Source organism: Asterias rubens, chromosome 1 (genome assembly GCF_902459465.1).
Source record: "Asterias rubens chromosome 1, eAstRub1.3, whole genome shotgun sequence".
NCBI lineage: Eukaryota > Metazoa > Echinodermata > Asteroidea > Forcipulatida > Asteriidae > Asterias > Asterias rubens.
In genome coordinates, this window is record NC_047062.1 from 1,780,869 (window position 1) to 1,796,943 (window position 16,075).

Consider the following 16,075-nt stretch of genomic DNA (forward strand, 5'->3'; position numbering starts at 1 on the left):
AAATTGATACCGATATAACAGCACCAAACTTCACAGCACGATAAAATTCAAAATCAAGTAATGCACATCAATCAATGTTAAAATCAGTATTGCAAACATTTCTGATCGGTAAAAATAGTTAAAACCATTCTTTGGAACCTTTCTTGATTTGTTCACCTTTAAGACATGTCTATAATACATTTATACATACATTTAAAAATGTCTCAAAGAGACGAAAGCGTCATCACTAAATCTAATAGTAATTTAATAATTTGGGAGGCTATTCATCCTTACTGGCAGCTAAGAGCTGAATTGCGAAGGACGTGGCTACGAGTTTGAGAAGCAGGCATGCAAGTGCGCCTTTGGCTGCCAGCCACATCAACCCATTATGACCACGCGGAAGATCTGGAAAACCCTCGTGGCACAGCAGAGAACCAATGCACACCTCAACTCACCTATGGCCCTAGGCGGGAATTGAACCGGGGTCACCTTGGTGAGAGGGGAGCGCTCTACGCACAAGCCAACCATGGCACCCACCCACCCATCTAGGTTCTGTCTTAACTAAATCTATGCTCTGGATTTGTGTGTGGTTCAGTAGCTGAAAGTATGCTGGTTTAACATGCTTTGCAGAGTTGAAAGTGACAGTTTATGATGTTGAAAAACAATTATGATGGATTCTCAATCTGAATACGTACATAAACTTAAAAAAAAACTTGATGCAACATGAGTAGAGACTTTCCCCCCGCCTTCAGTACCCTCTCAATTGAAAAATGATTGCATCACAAAAAATGTGTGCTTGGAGCTCCTTACATTTACACTCGGGAAAACATTGTTAATTTATTTATTTGGAGACTCAAAACCCATCTTATCCTTCTCACACAAACATAATTTTGGGTGTAAAAACATTAAAATGTTGCTCTGTCAATCTGTAATTTTTGTCAAAGCGTGCCAGTAAAAAGTTGATTTTGAAAGTTGAATTTTTGCATTACCAATCCAGCTAGCATGCTTTAAAACTTGCAGTTAACTTGTGGTGCATTTTTAGAGTGCTATTTTACCCCCAACCTTGCATGTTAATAATGTTAATTGCATGCTTAAATCAAAACGTCTTTGGAGCAATTAGAATTTCGGAAATCAAAATACTTATACAAAGGCTATCGATAAACATTCTCACTTGGTAATAATAATAACTACATGAATGTTAAGCTAATTTCATGTAATATTGCATTTTAATAAATTTGCAATCTGTGGAAAAGTTTAAATTCCATGAGCCAAATAAACCATTTAGGGGTTACATTTGCTTAATGTCCCTAACAATGACTTGCTAAGTTGCAATTAACTGCTTAAGTTTGAGTTCCTCAGACTTTACAGACAGTGCCCCAAGACTTGAGGTTATGCAAGATGGTGAACACCCATACTTGCTATGGTACCACGGTTTGATTATCGAAAGGTTGCTCTACAAAAGCTTGCCCTGAACTGTTCAAACACAATAATAGAACTGGGCTGTTACATGTATATAGGGCTTTATCACATCAAAGCCCTCAGTAATTTTTCCTGCAAGGTCTTTGCAGCTACATTTTGAAGTATGAAACCTACTTCTTTATATCCCCATGTAATGAACCAGTAATATTATTATCATTAAATGGTTTGGGGAGAGCTTTTGTATAGTAACCTTTAGATGATCAAACCATGATACCGTGTATGGGTGTCGCCATCTTGCATAACTACGCAAAAGCATACATCACATCTTGTGACACTGTCAGTACAGTCTGAGGAATTCAAATTTAAGCTCTAACTTGTGACTAAGCAAGTCATTGTACAAGACACTATTAAACTCTAACTCGTTAACTCGTAAATTTTCTGAGAGGGTAAATAATGTTTCAGTTAAAAAATTGCATTTTTAATAATTACAGAATTGTATTTGATGAAGACAAAGTGATTCTTAGTTTACCTAGGTGATTGTCAACCATGTTATCGGTCAACATCGGCTTCCAGACATATTTTTGTCACATTACCCATTCCCTTTGTCGTCCCTTCTCTGAAGAGCAGTCTAGCACCTGCCCTTATGTACTCTGGCTGTTTGATGAATCGGAACCGGACTACTGCTTGGCTGTTTGTTTTTAGTGATGGCTAAAAAATCAAAATCGAGAAAAGAGCTGATTAATTAAAACCCTGCTGTGTGTTTAAAGGTAGTGGACACTATTGGTAATTACCCAAAATAATTATTAGCACAAAACCTTACTTGGTAACGAGTAATGGGAGAGGTTAATAGTAAAAAACATTGTGAGAAACGGCTCCCTCTGAAGTTATTTTTCGAGAAAGAAGTAATTTTCAACGAATTTGATTTCGAGACCTCAGATTTAGAATTTGAGGTCTCGAAATCAAGCATCTGAAAGCACACAACTTCGTGTGACCATGTGCATATATTGAGATACACCAACTGTCGAGGCTAGTCTTTGGCAGTTACGAATAGTGTCCAGTGTGTTTAACCCATTTTGCATTTCCCTGTACGACCCTGGCTGCAGTAGGTTGGGACATCTTAATAAGCCTTCATCAGTTGAACTATTTCCTTGGTTTGTGAAGCCCAACACCTTTTAAAGGGTCTAGGTATGATTTTAGCAACAACAAATCAAATATTTTTTTAGGGTAATTAATTTGCTAATTAAATAACATTAACCTTTTTTACATTCTGTTGCTACAAATTCAGCTTCATGGCTCTGCTTGCTGCCCAATTCTGCACTTACGATCACCATTCTTTGCTCACTATACAAGCGCCGAATATCAGCACTAACTGTGTAAGCAAAGAATGCCTGTTAACATCGTCTTAATACTCCCACTTTAGAATCTAGACGCCATAATCTGTTGCTTAAGTTTGGTAATAATCTTCGTTGTTCTCAAAAATTTTGTCACTTATTACCTCTTGCCAGAACTAACATGCAACTCAGAGCAGCCTCAACTACTAGCTTTCAAATACCTAAATGCAAAACTGAGCGCTATAGTAAATTCACGCTACCCTCATAAGCTAGATTATTGAAAAACAAATTGGGGATGCTTGGCAAATTTTAAACTTTTCGTCTATTTTTTTATGTTGGTCTTTGCCATTTTTAAAAATATTCTTTGGGTTTTTTATGGTGTGTTTCTGCTAGTTAATGAATTCTTCATTTTTTTTCTCTTTTAATTTGTGTGTATTTTTGTATAGATTTTGCTTGTTTATTGTTGATTCCATTTTTCTTAATTCTGTAAAAATTTTGTAAATTTGAATGTTGTCAACTGTTCTTTTTTATTATTTAGATTAAAATAAACCATGAATAATAGTAAAAGATGCACGCCCACAAGCAAAGGTTCCCTGCTAACCTGTGGAAAACGCTTGACGTGAGCACGCAATTCAACGCTTTGTAAGAGCTGATGCTTTGCTTACGCTTAGCTGGGCCCTGGTAACTAAACTCACAAAACGAGCTCTTTCCAGAACCCTGCAATAATCAGACTACCTACCGTATCCATGTGTGATATGACGACTGTCTGGCATACATTGCCTATATGGACAGTAGCCTGGAATCCTTTACTGATGGAGGTCACATGGAAGAGTACAAAAATAGTAGCCTCGAATTCCAGACAGGCTTTAGGATTGAGGTCACTGCTGACTAATACCATACCCTGTGAAGAAAAAAAGACAATGAGAAAGTTTTTAACCCTTCCATGGCAAAACAACTTGAAAAATGAAATTTTGAGAAAAGTAAGTACACAGATGTGTTGCTGTAAAGCAGGATGAAAGTGTAAAAAGAGGCCGAGATCAGACATGTTATACTGACATCCATACATAGCATGCCTTTGTAACTTTAAAATGAAAAAAAAAAAAAAACGCTATAAACTAACCCAGAATGAGCTTAAATTTTAGTAGGGCTGTTTTTTTAGCCATAGAAGGGCGGACCAGTTGAATAAATTTGAGACTTTGTGGCATAATTGGGCAATTTCCAGTGAACAAAAATTCACAGGCATACCACTCAGGTAGGATTCAAATCCATGACCTTTGCCATACTTGAGCCGTTGTCTTATCGCTAGACTACCGAGCTTGCCTGGCAGCTAGAGGCAGTTCCAATATTAATCCTATATTTTAGTAACGTTGTTGTACCCAGTGAAGTTACAAGAAACATATATTTATACCTCATTGGCCTGGCACTATTATTATGTTCTAATTGGGTTACAATCATCCACACTTAAAAGGGTACGTAAAGGGTACGTTCAGACGTGGGGTTCAACTAGTCCTTAATCCAAAAGTGCTAAACTAACCCTGCGTGGGAACGCAATATTCTGGTCCGCGAGGGTTAATTTTACCCACTGAGCTGGGCTAAACTAAACCCCAAAAAATTTGTGGACTAGCCTAACTTAGCCCAGGTTTTACGACCAACCCCCCGCTGTGAACCGCTGCAAGGCCCAGTAAACCATCGTTGGAACGCAACTGACCTGCTACTTCCGGTCTATTTTAGCCCAAATGACCGCGGCAACAAAGGTGACGTCATTCCATGTGTATGGATGGATCGGCAGCGAGTATTGGGTGGTGTCTGCATGAATCCATGGAGCTATACTATAATATCTCCTTGCGTCTCTCCGCTGCCTTCCCTTTATGTTACCATCGCCGAAAATGTTTGAAATGGACGTCGCACGAAAACAAGTTCTCATTTTTAGTAGCACTATTTAGTTTTTAAATTCACATCTTCTGTGTGCAACGCTACTTTATGATAACGAACGGGTTTTGCTTTGAAGAAAGTGGCATCTAATCACAGCTAAGCTACACACACGGGATCGACAATTAAGACAAAATTTGGGTTTGAAAACTAGATTGTATCTGGTTCCTGTCCTCAACAACTTTACGTAACAGTTATACGAGTACCAGACTAATGTTGAATTGAAAAACAATTTTTAACGTAAAATGAGAATGTGTGTAGGGTACGACTTCTCAATGACTGAGTTGTGATATTATTTACAAAAGTTCACACTCATAAATAATTTGAAACTTTCAACAACAACGTGTAAATGTTTCGTTCATCGAGGGCAGTGCGGAACGGAAACTTCAGCGGGTACAATAGAATTGCGTTTGTGCTGGGGCCAAGCAAGGATATGAAGTGATTTTGCCGTCTTTAAAGATAGAATACATGATGACCATGAGGTTTGTAGAGACGATAGCGGATCGAAACCATGTGGAAACCGCATGGACAATGTAACAAACCGGAACCAGCAATGGTAAGGTTCGCCGATGCATGACCCAATAATCAACATCGTGGGCTAGTTTAGTCCGCTTGACCAGAATAAACTCACTGTGTGAACGCAAGCCAATTTTGGACTAAGTCATGTTTATCTGTTGGACACCCACGGTGCTCGGATTAAGGACTAGTTTAACCCCACGTCTGAACATACCCAAAGTGTTGAGATTTATACACCACACCTGATTGAGTTTATTTTGCCGAGTTACTACAAAATACAAAAGGGTATGTTCAATTAGCTTCCCCAAATTAACACCATTTACATCAGTTTGTGGACAGAACAATAAAACAAGCGAACAATCAACAACAAACAAATGTTTTAGACCAGTTGTCTCACCTTCCTTAGAGTACACTTTTGCCAGTCTCCCACGGCCAGCGTGGCGGCCTGGCCAGGTCGCACGACTCTACATGACGTTCGGTTTCTGTGTACGGTGTGCACTGTGACAGGACTGAAGTGGCCATTGTCATCTGGTCCTAACATTAGTCTCTCTTGCTCTTTCACTATTCCTCTGGAAATGGGAAGGGGATGGATGGCAGTTATATTTTGTTACTTATGAATATAAAATGTTAGAAGTAGATCATTGACAAATCTTGTTGGACTATTGGAGACTTATAATCATAGTGGAGCAAAATATTGTAGACATTCGAAAAAAATTTCCCCCTTCACAGTCCGTAAGGATGTAGGCATGGCATCATCCACTAGGAGCCTGGCTGGTAGAGCACAATCCACTACCTTCCCACGTTTATCTGAAGCAATTATGCTCAAGTTCAGTGGCACAGGTGTCATGACCAGGTATTGAACCCACACTCTGCTACACACAAGAGATTGGGTCCAGTGTACTAGACCGCTCAGCATGACATGCCACATACGAAACAAACATTGCATTTGGCACACATAGTAAGTCATGAGAAATATATTCATGTGAGGGCATTTGGTTCTTGTGATTGATTAGCCTTGATTGCGCTACATGTTTGGCGGCACAGGCTGTATACTCTACAGGGAGCTGAGATGGTTTAAGGAATGAATTAAGGCCCAGTGACCAGGGATAATAATGTTGAACCGTCATGAGCGCCACTGCGTGATGGACCTGAGCGCTATATAAGAAGCCACTTTTATTATTATTATTATCATACCTTGATAACGTTCCTCCTACGACTCGCCCAACATCAGGCACACTGTAAACCTCATCAACCTATTCCAAACAAAAGTACCACAGTGAGTCATAACATGGAGAATCCACATGACAAATTATACACTCATAATAGTAAACAAAATGAATGACCATAACAAATACTGGGTGAGAAGCATAGAATAAACTATTTCGAGACAGAATTTAATTTAAAGTAATTTGGCTAGGAATTTTTTTTTTATGCAAAAACATTTTAAAGCCATTATACACTTTCGTTACAGAGAAAAACAAAAAGTTCACAGATTTACAAATAATTTACAGGGTTTGCAGAAGGTAATGGTGAAAGACTTCTCTTGAAATATTATTCCATGAAATGCTTTACTTTTTGAGAAAACATTAAAACAATATCAATTCTCGATAGCGAGAATTACGGATTTATAGTAAACAAATGTCATGACACAGCGAAACGCGCGGAAACAAGAGTGGGTTTTCCCGTTATTTTCTCCCGACTCCGATGACCGATTGAGCTTAAATTTTCACAGGTTTGTTATTTTATATATAAGTTGTGATACACAAAGTGTCGGACTTGGACAATACTGTTTACCGAAAGTGTATAATGGCTTTAAAAGTGTGCACATAGAGGTGCATGCGATGCAGTAGATTATCTGCGAAATATTTCATGCATGAACTGTTTCTTAGATTTCTGGAGGATGGTTTCTGTTTACAAATGTGCTTGGAAACTGCTGTCACCTCACTAGACAGAAATGGATTCTTTGTTTCCATGACAGGTTTTTGCGTTTTTCTCGGGAAGTAGACACTTTCAATATCATTTATCTCTACCCTTACTCCGAGTTCTGTGAAAAAACGCAGGCATATCACTTGGGTGGGATTTGAGCCAACAACCTTTGCATTACTAGAGCAGAAGTCTTACCACTAGACCGCCAAGCTAGCCCAGTGACTAGAGGAAGCTTGATTTATAAGATGTTAGTTTTACATCCGGGATCAAGAATATATATTGTTTTTACCCTAACACCGATGTTAGAAACTGTATTAATTTGAAACTTTCCCATGTGATTTTTATCTTTCTTTATAACTTTGCTCATAAATCAGCATTATATTGACAAAAATAAATCTATACCTTCAAGAAAATGAGGCTCAACAATAATTGTTGCAAAGGAAAACAAAGGAGTAAACCAGTCAGTACATGGCATTATATCATAACCCATTCAGCAAATTTGTTTTGAGTTTGGCTACTGTTTGGCTCTTTTCTTAAAGGCAGTGGACACTATTGGTAATTACTCAAAATAATTATTAGCATAAAACCTTTCTTGGTAATGAGTAAGGGGGAGAGGTTGATAGTATAAAACATGGTGAGAAACGGCTCCATCTGAAGTTATGTAGTTTTCGAGAAAGAAGTTATTTAGCATTTGAGCATCTGAAAGCACACAACTTCTTGTGACAAAGGTGTTTTTTTCTTTCATTATTATCTCGCAACTTTGAGGACCGATTGAGCTAAAAAATTTCACAGGTTTGTTATTTTATGCACATGTTGATATACACTAACTGTAAAGGCTAGTCTTTGATAATTACCAATAGTGTCCACTGCCTTTAAGAGGCTCGATGACATGTGAAACAGCTGGTACAGGGGCAATGTATCTTACTGTGATTGACAGGATTGGGTGTTGAGTTCAAAGATGTTATGAAGGTTTTATGAGCTCACATTAAAACTCAATGAGAAGTTTCTTATTTTGAAATTGTACCTGGAATTCTGCGAGTTCTTGGGAGAGTTTTTCTTGCTCTAAGCTGCTGTGAGACGGTGGAAGGACATGCAGAAACTTCTTGAGCATGTCAAGGTGCTGACCGGTCACACTGGATACCAGGAAGATTGGGCATATACTGCAAAAGTAAAAAAGACAGTAAGTGGTAAGTTTTGAGGAGGAAAAGGCAGTGTACAGAAATGAATCTAGTGAATAAATAAAGTGCACAGTATCAAATGACAGTATCTATAAAAACGATAAAGCTACACCTCAGCCATGTGCGATCTTATAAGCTCTGGTTCTTACGCTCAGTTGTGATACTGCTCCTCAGAACAATATCATTACGTACCATTCACTCAATAATAAAGACTCACGAAAGACGATTTGTTGTTAGCTTCTTCTGCATGCAGTCTATTTATTCCCACATGAGGCTTTTCACATAGTAGTGCACCCATAGGTGCCCAAGATAAGAACAACTCAACACCAGGCTTGGGGTGAAAGTTGGGTCATGACTAATAATGACAGCACAGGCTACCTGACTAAACAAATATTGGCAACTTGTAATACAGAAAGCCCTCTACAGTTTGACAAGGAGAGGACATTTTCGCATAACCTGAAAATCTGACGCCACACTTGTGAATAATGCTACGTACCTGCTTTATGTACCTTTGACTTTGCATCCATTTCAGTCAATTCAATCTACATATTATATTACATAGTGAATAAAACAGTATTCAAGCATGTACAAACATTATGCACACACTGCATGGAGAAGATTGAAAGCACAAGCTGACAAACAACATCACCTCAGGACACAAATGCCATGACCTGGGGCGGATTGCACCAAGTGGTCTTAAACCGGTCTATGCGCTACAGCCGGCTAACTTGAGACGTGCTTAGACAGTCTTTAATTATAGACCGATTGCAACGGCGCGGTCTATAATTATAGCCAGTCTTAAATCTTAAGTCTGCTCTGAGCTGGCTTTAATCGGTCTTTCTTTTGGTTTTTAAAGATGGCGCTGCATTTGTTAGTTGTACCGCCAGTGCCGTACCGCCAGTGCCTGCAGAGTGCTAAGTATTATGGGACATTTGTTCGTATTGCATTACTTTTCACCGACTTACCGGTGGACCGGTGTATTGCAACAGGCTTAATGACTGACTAAGCTAAGACCGTCTAAGGCAGATAGCCGGCTATAACTGACTGGTATTAGACTGCTGACTAAGACAGTTTTATTGCAATCCGCTCCTGGACTCGAACCTACACTCTGCTGATCAGTCCGACGTTCTTATCTCCTGGCCCCAACACACCACAATATTAATAATCCAAATATCCTACTTACTGGGAGTTATTGAAGTGTCTTGCGGCAGTGACTGCGTTGTCGTCACTCTCCACTCTGTATGGAATCTTCTTACATCCGGGACCAGAGAGAAGTCTCTTCAACTGATCCAAGGTTCGTTGTATCAAACACTTGGGGCAAAGATCAATCTTATTGATGACAACAAAGATGGGTACCTGCAGGGCCATGGCCAGCCCAATGTGTTCTTTTGTTGTACCAGCTAGAATTCAAATAAATCAATCAAATAAATCAACTGTAACATTTATGTGGCGCCAGTTCAACAGTAGTTGCTCACGGCACTGTTCATTAAGCTCTTGTTGAGATCTTAAGTGACAGCCATACCGACTTTCAAGACGACACTCAAATCAATGCTAAGCAAACCACCCAAAAAACCCTCAAATCAAAGGTAAGTTGAGGAACAGGTTCAAACTTTATGGTGATACCACGTAAAGCATCTCTGTGGGGGTGTCATGTCTGAGTGGATAAGAAAATCAGACTTAAGTTCTGGTGGTTCACCGGGATGTGGGTTCCAATCCCGGTCGTGACACTTTTGTCCTTGAGCAAGACACTTGACCATTGTGTCTCTCCACCCAGGGGTAAAATGGGTACCTGTGAGGGCAGATATGGTTTAACTCGCAGCACCAGCTGTATACTCCCCAGGGAGCTGAGATGGTTTAAGGAATGGTTTAAGGCCAGGTGACCAGGGGTAATAATGTTGGAAGCCGTTTGAGGCTCTTTGGGCTATGACAGGTGCTATATAAAAATCCATTAAAAGAAATTGATCATCATATTATTCAATATGTGTTGTTTGAGAAAAACCAATCCTCATTATATAAAACTCTGTATTCGTTGTCAGGAGATACTTGTATCTTACCGATGCCAGTGTTAGCGCTGACCACCAGCATTGCAAAGTCCGGTGCATAGCCCATCAGACCAGTGATGGTAGTCTTTAGGTATTTGTGGTGTCCAGCTAGATCGATAAGAGTGATCAGCTTGGATGCATTCTCACAGATCTCTTCCGCAGTCAGGCATCCCTGTTGGCTGTCACCATAGTTGATGACCTACAATTAAACAATAAAAATTACATGGATCCTTGCTCAGTCAGACAAAACCCATTACCATCATTGTTCGGTTTTGGAGCAGGAGACAACAACTTGGCCCATTTATCGACCAGTGTCCAGTAGGCAGTCGTACAATGTCCTACCTACAAACTGTGTGTAAACTTGTAACCATCTACAGGAACGGGGTCTACCTAAAGTGTTCAATGCCCTGCCAGACATCGGCCAGGCAGAGTTATCGGCGATCAGTTTTGTGAGCTCCACATTCCCTTACAAGCAATTTTGTGAGATCAATTTTTCCTCTACAAGCAAATTTTATTTCTAAAGCTCCATGTTCCTTTGTACGCAAATTGTGAGCTCCATTTTCTATGCAAGGAATTTGTTGAGCCGTAGGGATATGTGATAAGAAGAAGCATGATTTATAACCAACCTCCCCTTTGCTGTTAAATCCGAGGGTCTCATGACTGATGCTTGATGTTCTCCCCGACTGAATCTCATGAAGATGACGAAAGAGGTTTAGTCTCGCTCGACCACGCCCGTTGTCCAACTCTCCCTGGGTGAGAACGCCTAGTAAGGTGCTTTTACCAACGTCAACATTGCCAAGGACGGCAACACGCAGGTTGATGAACTGTTCAAAATCAAAGAACAAATGTATCTCAAAATTAAAGGGATGTCATTAAAACAACAAAATCAAATTTCAAAATTGATTTAGAGTGATTTTGAATTGATCAAATAATTGATCAACTTTGTACTTGCGAGTACAAGTAGTCCTGGAAATTTGTCTTTCAAGGTATTGAATACTCTAACTTAACCTTCATTAAATCCCAATAAAATATGTCTGCAAGGCAAAGGAAAAAATCTGTCATCTAGAAACACAAAAAAAACATAAGGTGCTACATAAATTGATCTCATAAACCTGTCTTAATATGTTTTCCTTTTTTCAAGTGACTTGAGTTCCTTTATTGGAAGATAAGTGACCTATAAAAGACCCCTGACAAATGCAAGGGTCATGAAATCTTAGGAAACCCATCACCCACCTGTTGGTCATCTGGTATTCTTCTGACAAGCACCTCACATGCCTTGCGTTCCTCCTCAAGGGTCTCTCCTTCACTCTCCACGGTACGTTGTCTCAAGACGGTAGTTGTTGCTCCAAGTCTGTTGGATTGAAAGCAAAAGACATATTTAGCCAAGATTCAAAACATATATATTGTCATAATGTATTTTTCTGATGTATAAATGGTAGTGACTACAACCGGTCTAATGGTCAAATGAAGTTATGCTCACACAATCTTAAATAATTTTAAACATTCATTATTCACATCTCAAAAGGACAACATATGAGCAAAAACAAGTAGGTTGGACAGTTTTAGTAGCTCACAAGACAAGTTGAAAAGAATTGTTTACTAGCCCTGTAGCAATCTTTATTACACTGTATGTACCAGGGTTGTAGCTAAACTAACTTTAGTGGTGGGCAATAAATCCAAGATTTTGGAAGACCACCAAGGGCGAGCTGATCAATAAAATTTGTCATGGGCCATTTGTGCTAAATTGCAAGCACCAGGCATGATGCCCAGTTTCCAAACTGGGACATGCAGTAACTTGAACGACATTTTGACTGTGCTCATTCTCTGTGACATTTGATGCTTCTTATCTGTAGCCTGAACGTCTGACGTCATTCTTTGAGGCTTGTGAATAACGCCAGAGACCGGCCAAAAACCGGCCTGTGGTTTGACCTTTGACCTCTCATAGAGATACGCACAAATTCTACACCAACATTATCAAGTACCGTATCCACCATGCATGTACTGTATACATACTACCACACACGTGGACACACACGCGCGGATGACCGAAAGTAAGCTTTCCATATCTGTGTTTTGATTGGCCAACCGAGATGACCTCAGACCAATCAAAACAAACCCAGCTAAGGTAGCTTTCAGTCAATGCATTTATCCAATGGCATCATTTATCCTTGCGGATAAAGACAGGGGCCCAGTCTACTCTACCAATAGCTGTGTGTCAGATCACTGCACAGTGGACAAGATTTTGACTTTTGCATGTTGCATTTTGGTCAAAGTGGTGGAGTAAAAAATTGTGAGTCCTGGGCAGGCCCGCCCAGCACCACCCACCGCGGCAACAACACTGCTGTGTACATTTGTGTACACCCGGCAACCGCTAAGGGTTAGCCCTTTGGTGAAGAAAAGAAATAATGCTCTTACTTGTTGGCCATTCTGTCCAGCGTATCCATCGATGCTGTCAGATCCACCGGTAAGAGGCCAGCCAACATTCCATTATCCTCCACACCGATCTCATAGATGGCTTCGCCTTGTCCCTCTCTCAGCCTCCACTTCATCTGAGTCACTAGGTGTTCAAAACGACTTGGAGATGGGCTGACAAGCTTTAGCTGTTAAGGGAATTCAGTTTAATGAAAATGAGTAGGATTTAAAACTCTGCATAATCGATTTTGTAAGGTTTGCGGTACCGGTAACACCATGTTATTATTATTTAGTCTCTCAATGAGAATGGTCATTTAAAGGCACTGGGGTCGATTTCACAAAGAGTTAGGTAACCTAAAAGGTTAGGACTAGTCCTTGGAGATATTGTAAACTTAAGGCTTGGCCTAAGTTATGCTCGTCCTTAGTATATTTAGCAGCTTACCTTGTATTCAACATTGCCTTCTTCCACCTAAAACAAAAAATAAAAAGACAATAATAATATTTGTTCCAAATGATAACAGTAATTAAAGGCACTGTACACAGTTGGTAATTGTCAAAGACCAGTGTTATCACTTGGTGTATCCCATCATAAGCATAAAATAACAAGCCTGTGAACATTTGGGCTCAATTGGTCATCAAAGTTACGAGAAAATAATGAAAGAAAAAACACCCTTGTTGGACGAATTTGTGTGCCTTCAGATAGGAATAAAAGACTTCTAGCTACAAGTCTTTTAATGTTTTAGTGAGAAATTACCTCTTTCTCAAAAACTACGTTACTTCCCACAATGTTTTATACTATATCAACAGCTCTCCAGTTGATGCTCGTTACCAAGTCAGTTTTTAAGTTAATATTTGTTTTGAGTAATTACCAAATGTGTACCTTCCCTTTAACAAATACCTATTGGTTGTGTTTCTCTAATGGTGCAAATTTAATGTAACCTAACCCTAAGGAATAAAGCTGTATAAGTATTTAGGCCCTACACAGTTTTTTAAAACAATAAAAACAACATGTTTACAAGCAGTTCAGAAAAAAAAAATGAATTAAGAATATCAATTCAACAATAGTGCAAAAAATATTTGGTTTCATTTTTAAAGACAGTGGACACTATTGGTAATTGTTTAAGATCAGTCTTCTCACTTGGTGTATCTCAACGAAGTTGCGAGATAATAATGAAAGAAAAAAACACCCTTGTCACACGAAGATGTGTGCTTTCAGATGCTTGATTTCTAAACGTGAGGTCTCGAAATCAAATTTGTGGAAAATTTCTTCTTTCTCCAAAACTATGGCACTTCAGAGGGAGCTGTTTCTCACAATGTTTTATACCACCAACCTCTCCCCATTACTTGTCACCAAGAAAGGTTTTATGCTAATAATTATTTTGAGTGATTGCCAATAGTGTCCACTGCCTTTAAACCGCTGTTTAGAAACAAATTCACTGATCAATCGTGTCATCACTAGTACAAAACCCCACTGAGGTCAAATCAGAAGATCTGCATTAATCATTTGTATAAATTAAATCGAAAATATGTAATTGCTCACGTTCTTACAACCATAAATCAATCTAGTATAAAAACACAAGGTCGAATAAGAAAATCTGCATTTATAAAAGCAGCCTGGTGTTTCCAGCAAATCACCGGACGTTAACGAGAGTGGGACCAATTTCAATTTCAATTTCATATTAAAGCTAGAGCACAAACATTTCCTAAGCACAGAAAAGTATTGACTTCAAAAACAGAAATAGGTTTATAAAACCACCAAGCAAATTTACACGATGTTTACAATTTAGTTACATACATTGTATTGTGTGTCATGACTCAATTTTCCCACTCAATCTTTGGTTTAATTTAAGTTTAAAATTAAAATGGAAGAAAATTGGCCAGGCTGCAACAAGCATTTTTAATATATTTATTTATTTATTTATTAAAACTTCACTTATTTTATAAAATAACAAACGAAAAGCACCAACAGCTTAGAAATTTGGACTTGGGCCGGCCCACCACTGTTTGCATATTAAAGCTAGATTGCACGATCCACTATAGACAACACTGTGACTAAATTTATTTAATTCTAGTGGCCGGGGCCGGGGTATGACACAGCGGCGGTGCAGTGGTTCACCTGCGCCGTCTGCTCTCACAACAACAAACAACTTTACAACGTACCTCGGGCGGAAGATTCGACATTGAACAAGCCAAAGCTGGAGATTTTTCCTGGCTGGAAGACATCTTGCGAGGCCTACACGAAGAAGCCATCCTACCTTACTATATCACCACCGGATCGGGATCACAACTAATGAAAATCATTCCCAAGTTGAGACTGATATTTCAAAAGGAAAAGATAAGGAATTAGATTTGACAACAACAACCTAGATTTCCGCCATCTTGTTGTGACGGTGACGGGTTGTTATTATGCAAATCAAAACCGCATGCGCATAATCGAGGTCTAATGGTAATGTGAGATTTTAGTGGGCGGAGTTTCAGCAACAATCTAGAACCTATTTATTGTGGGGACATTTTTGCATAAAAAACACAGTGCAAAATATCAATATTTGGAGGTTTTCAATAAGAATTCAATTTAAACCTTTGCCTTACCTATTAATAAATGCAATTTAGAGTTATTCTTGCTACACATTATTGATACCCACAAGGACCGTAGGAAAACAGAATATAATAATTATTTGGCGACTCCTTTATGCAAATAACTTACTTAGCTCCGCCCATATTATCCATGATGCAATATTGTGCCATGTCAAAATTTCAAATTGTTGTGAAAATTCAAGCCTGGTGCACTGATATGCGAAAATTTAGCTCCACATCCATCTGATGCAACGTTGTGCCATGTAATCATTTCAAATTGTTGTGAAAGTTGAAGTCAACCATAGTTATGCAAATGTTTAATTTCGAATCTAACTTGTTACCAGGTAACATAAGACTCCTCTTTTCACGAAATGTTGACATCCATTCACATAACACTAGATCAGCTACTAAAATTCATATTGGAAAGGCTCGGACCACTTTATTTATGAAAACAGTCAGACATCAAGGCCCCCTACTCTGGAACCAGCTCACCCCAATACCTTCATTTAGAACTGTGCACAGCTTCAAAAAATACTTGAAAAACCTACTTATAACCAGTATCGTCTAAAATGACACCACCTGAACTACACGCTTCCATGATTACCCGTTCCAAATTATATAGTTTTGTAATTTCCTAAGTAATTATGTTCTGTTAATTTTCCTTTTTGTTATCAACCAACAAATTGTTAAAAACAGTTAATTACAAACACTGTTTTGTGCTATTTTTCCTGTATGCATTATACCTTTCACTGTACTTTTATTTCATCAA

General features: G+C 38.9%; 1 protein-coding gene across 1 annotated transcript; it reads right to left on the reverse strand.

Moving 5' to 3' along the window:
• Window positions 1–345: 345 nt before the first annotated feature.
• On the reverse strand, window positions 346–15,119 carry LOC117301383 (GTP-binding protein 2-like). The gene is made up of 12 exons (XM_033785333.1): window positions 14,893–15,119; window positions 13,175–13,201; window positions 12,736–12,920; window positions 11,554–11,671; window positions 10,947–11,144; window positions 10,333–10,519; window positions 9,462–9,678; window positions 8,125–8,260; window positions 6,369–6,427; window positions 5,572–5,743; window positions 3,469–3,630; window positions 346–2,106 (listed from the first exon to the last, which is right to left on the reverse strand). Exons 1-12 carry the CDS (start codon window positions 14,980–14,982, stop codon window positions 1,948–1,950), a joined length of 1,710 nt encoding a protein of 569 aa, XP_033641224.1. The 5' UTR covers window positions 14,983–15,119; the 3' UTR covers window positions 346–1,947.
• Between the last annotated feature and the right edge of the window lie 956 nt (window positions 15,120–16,075).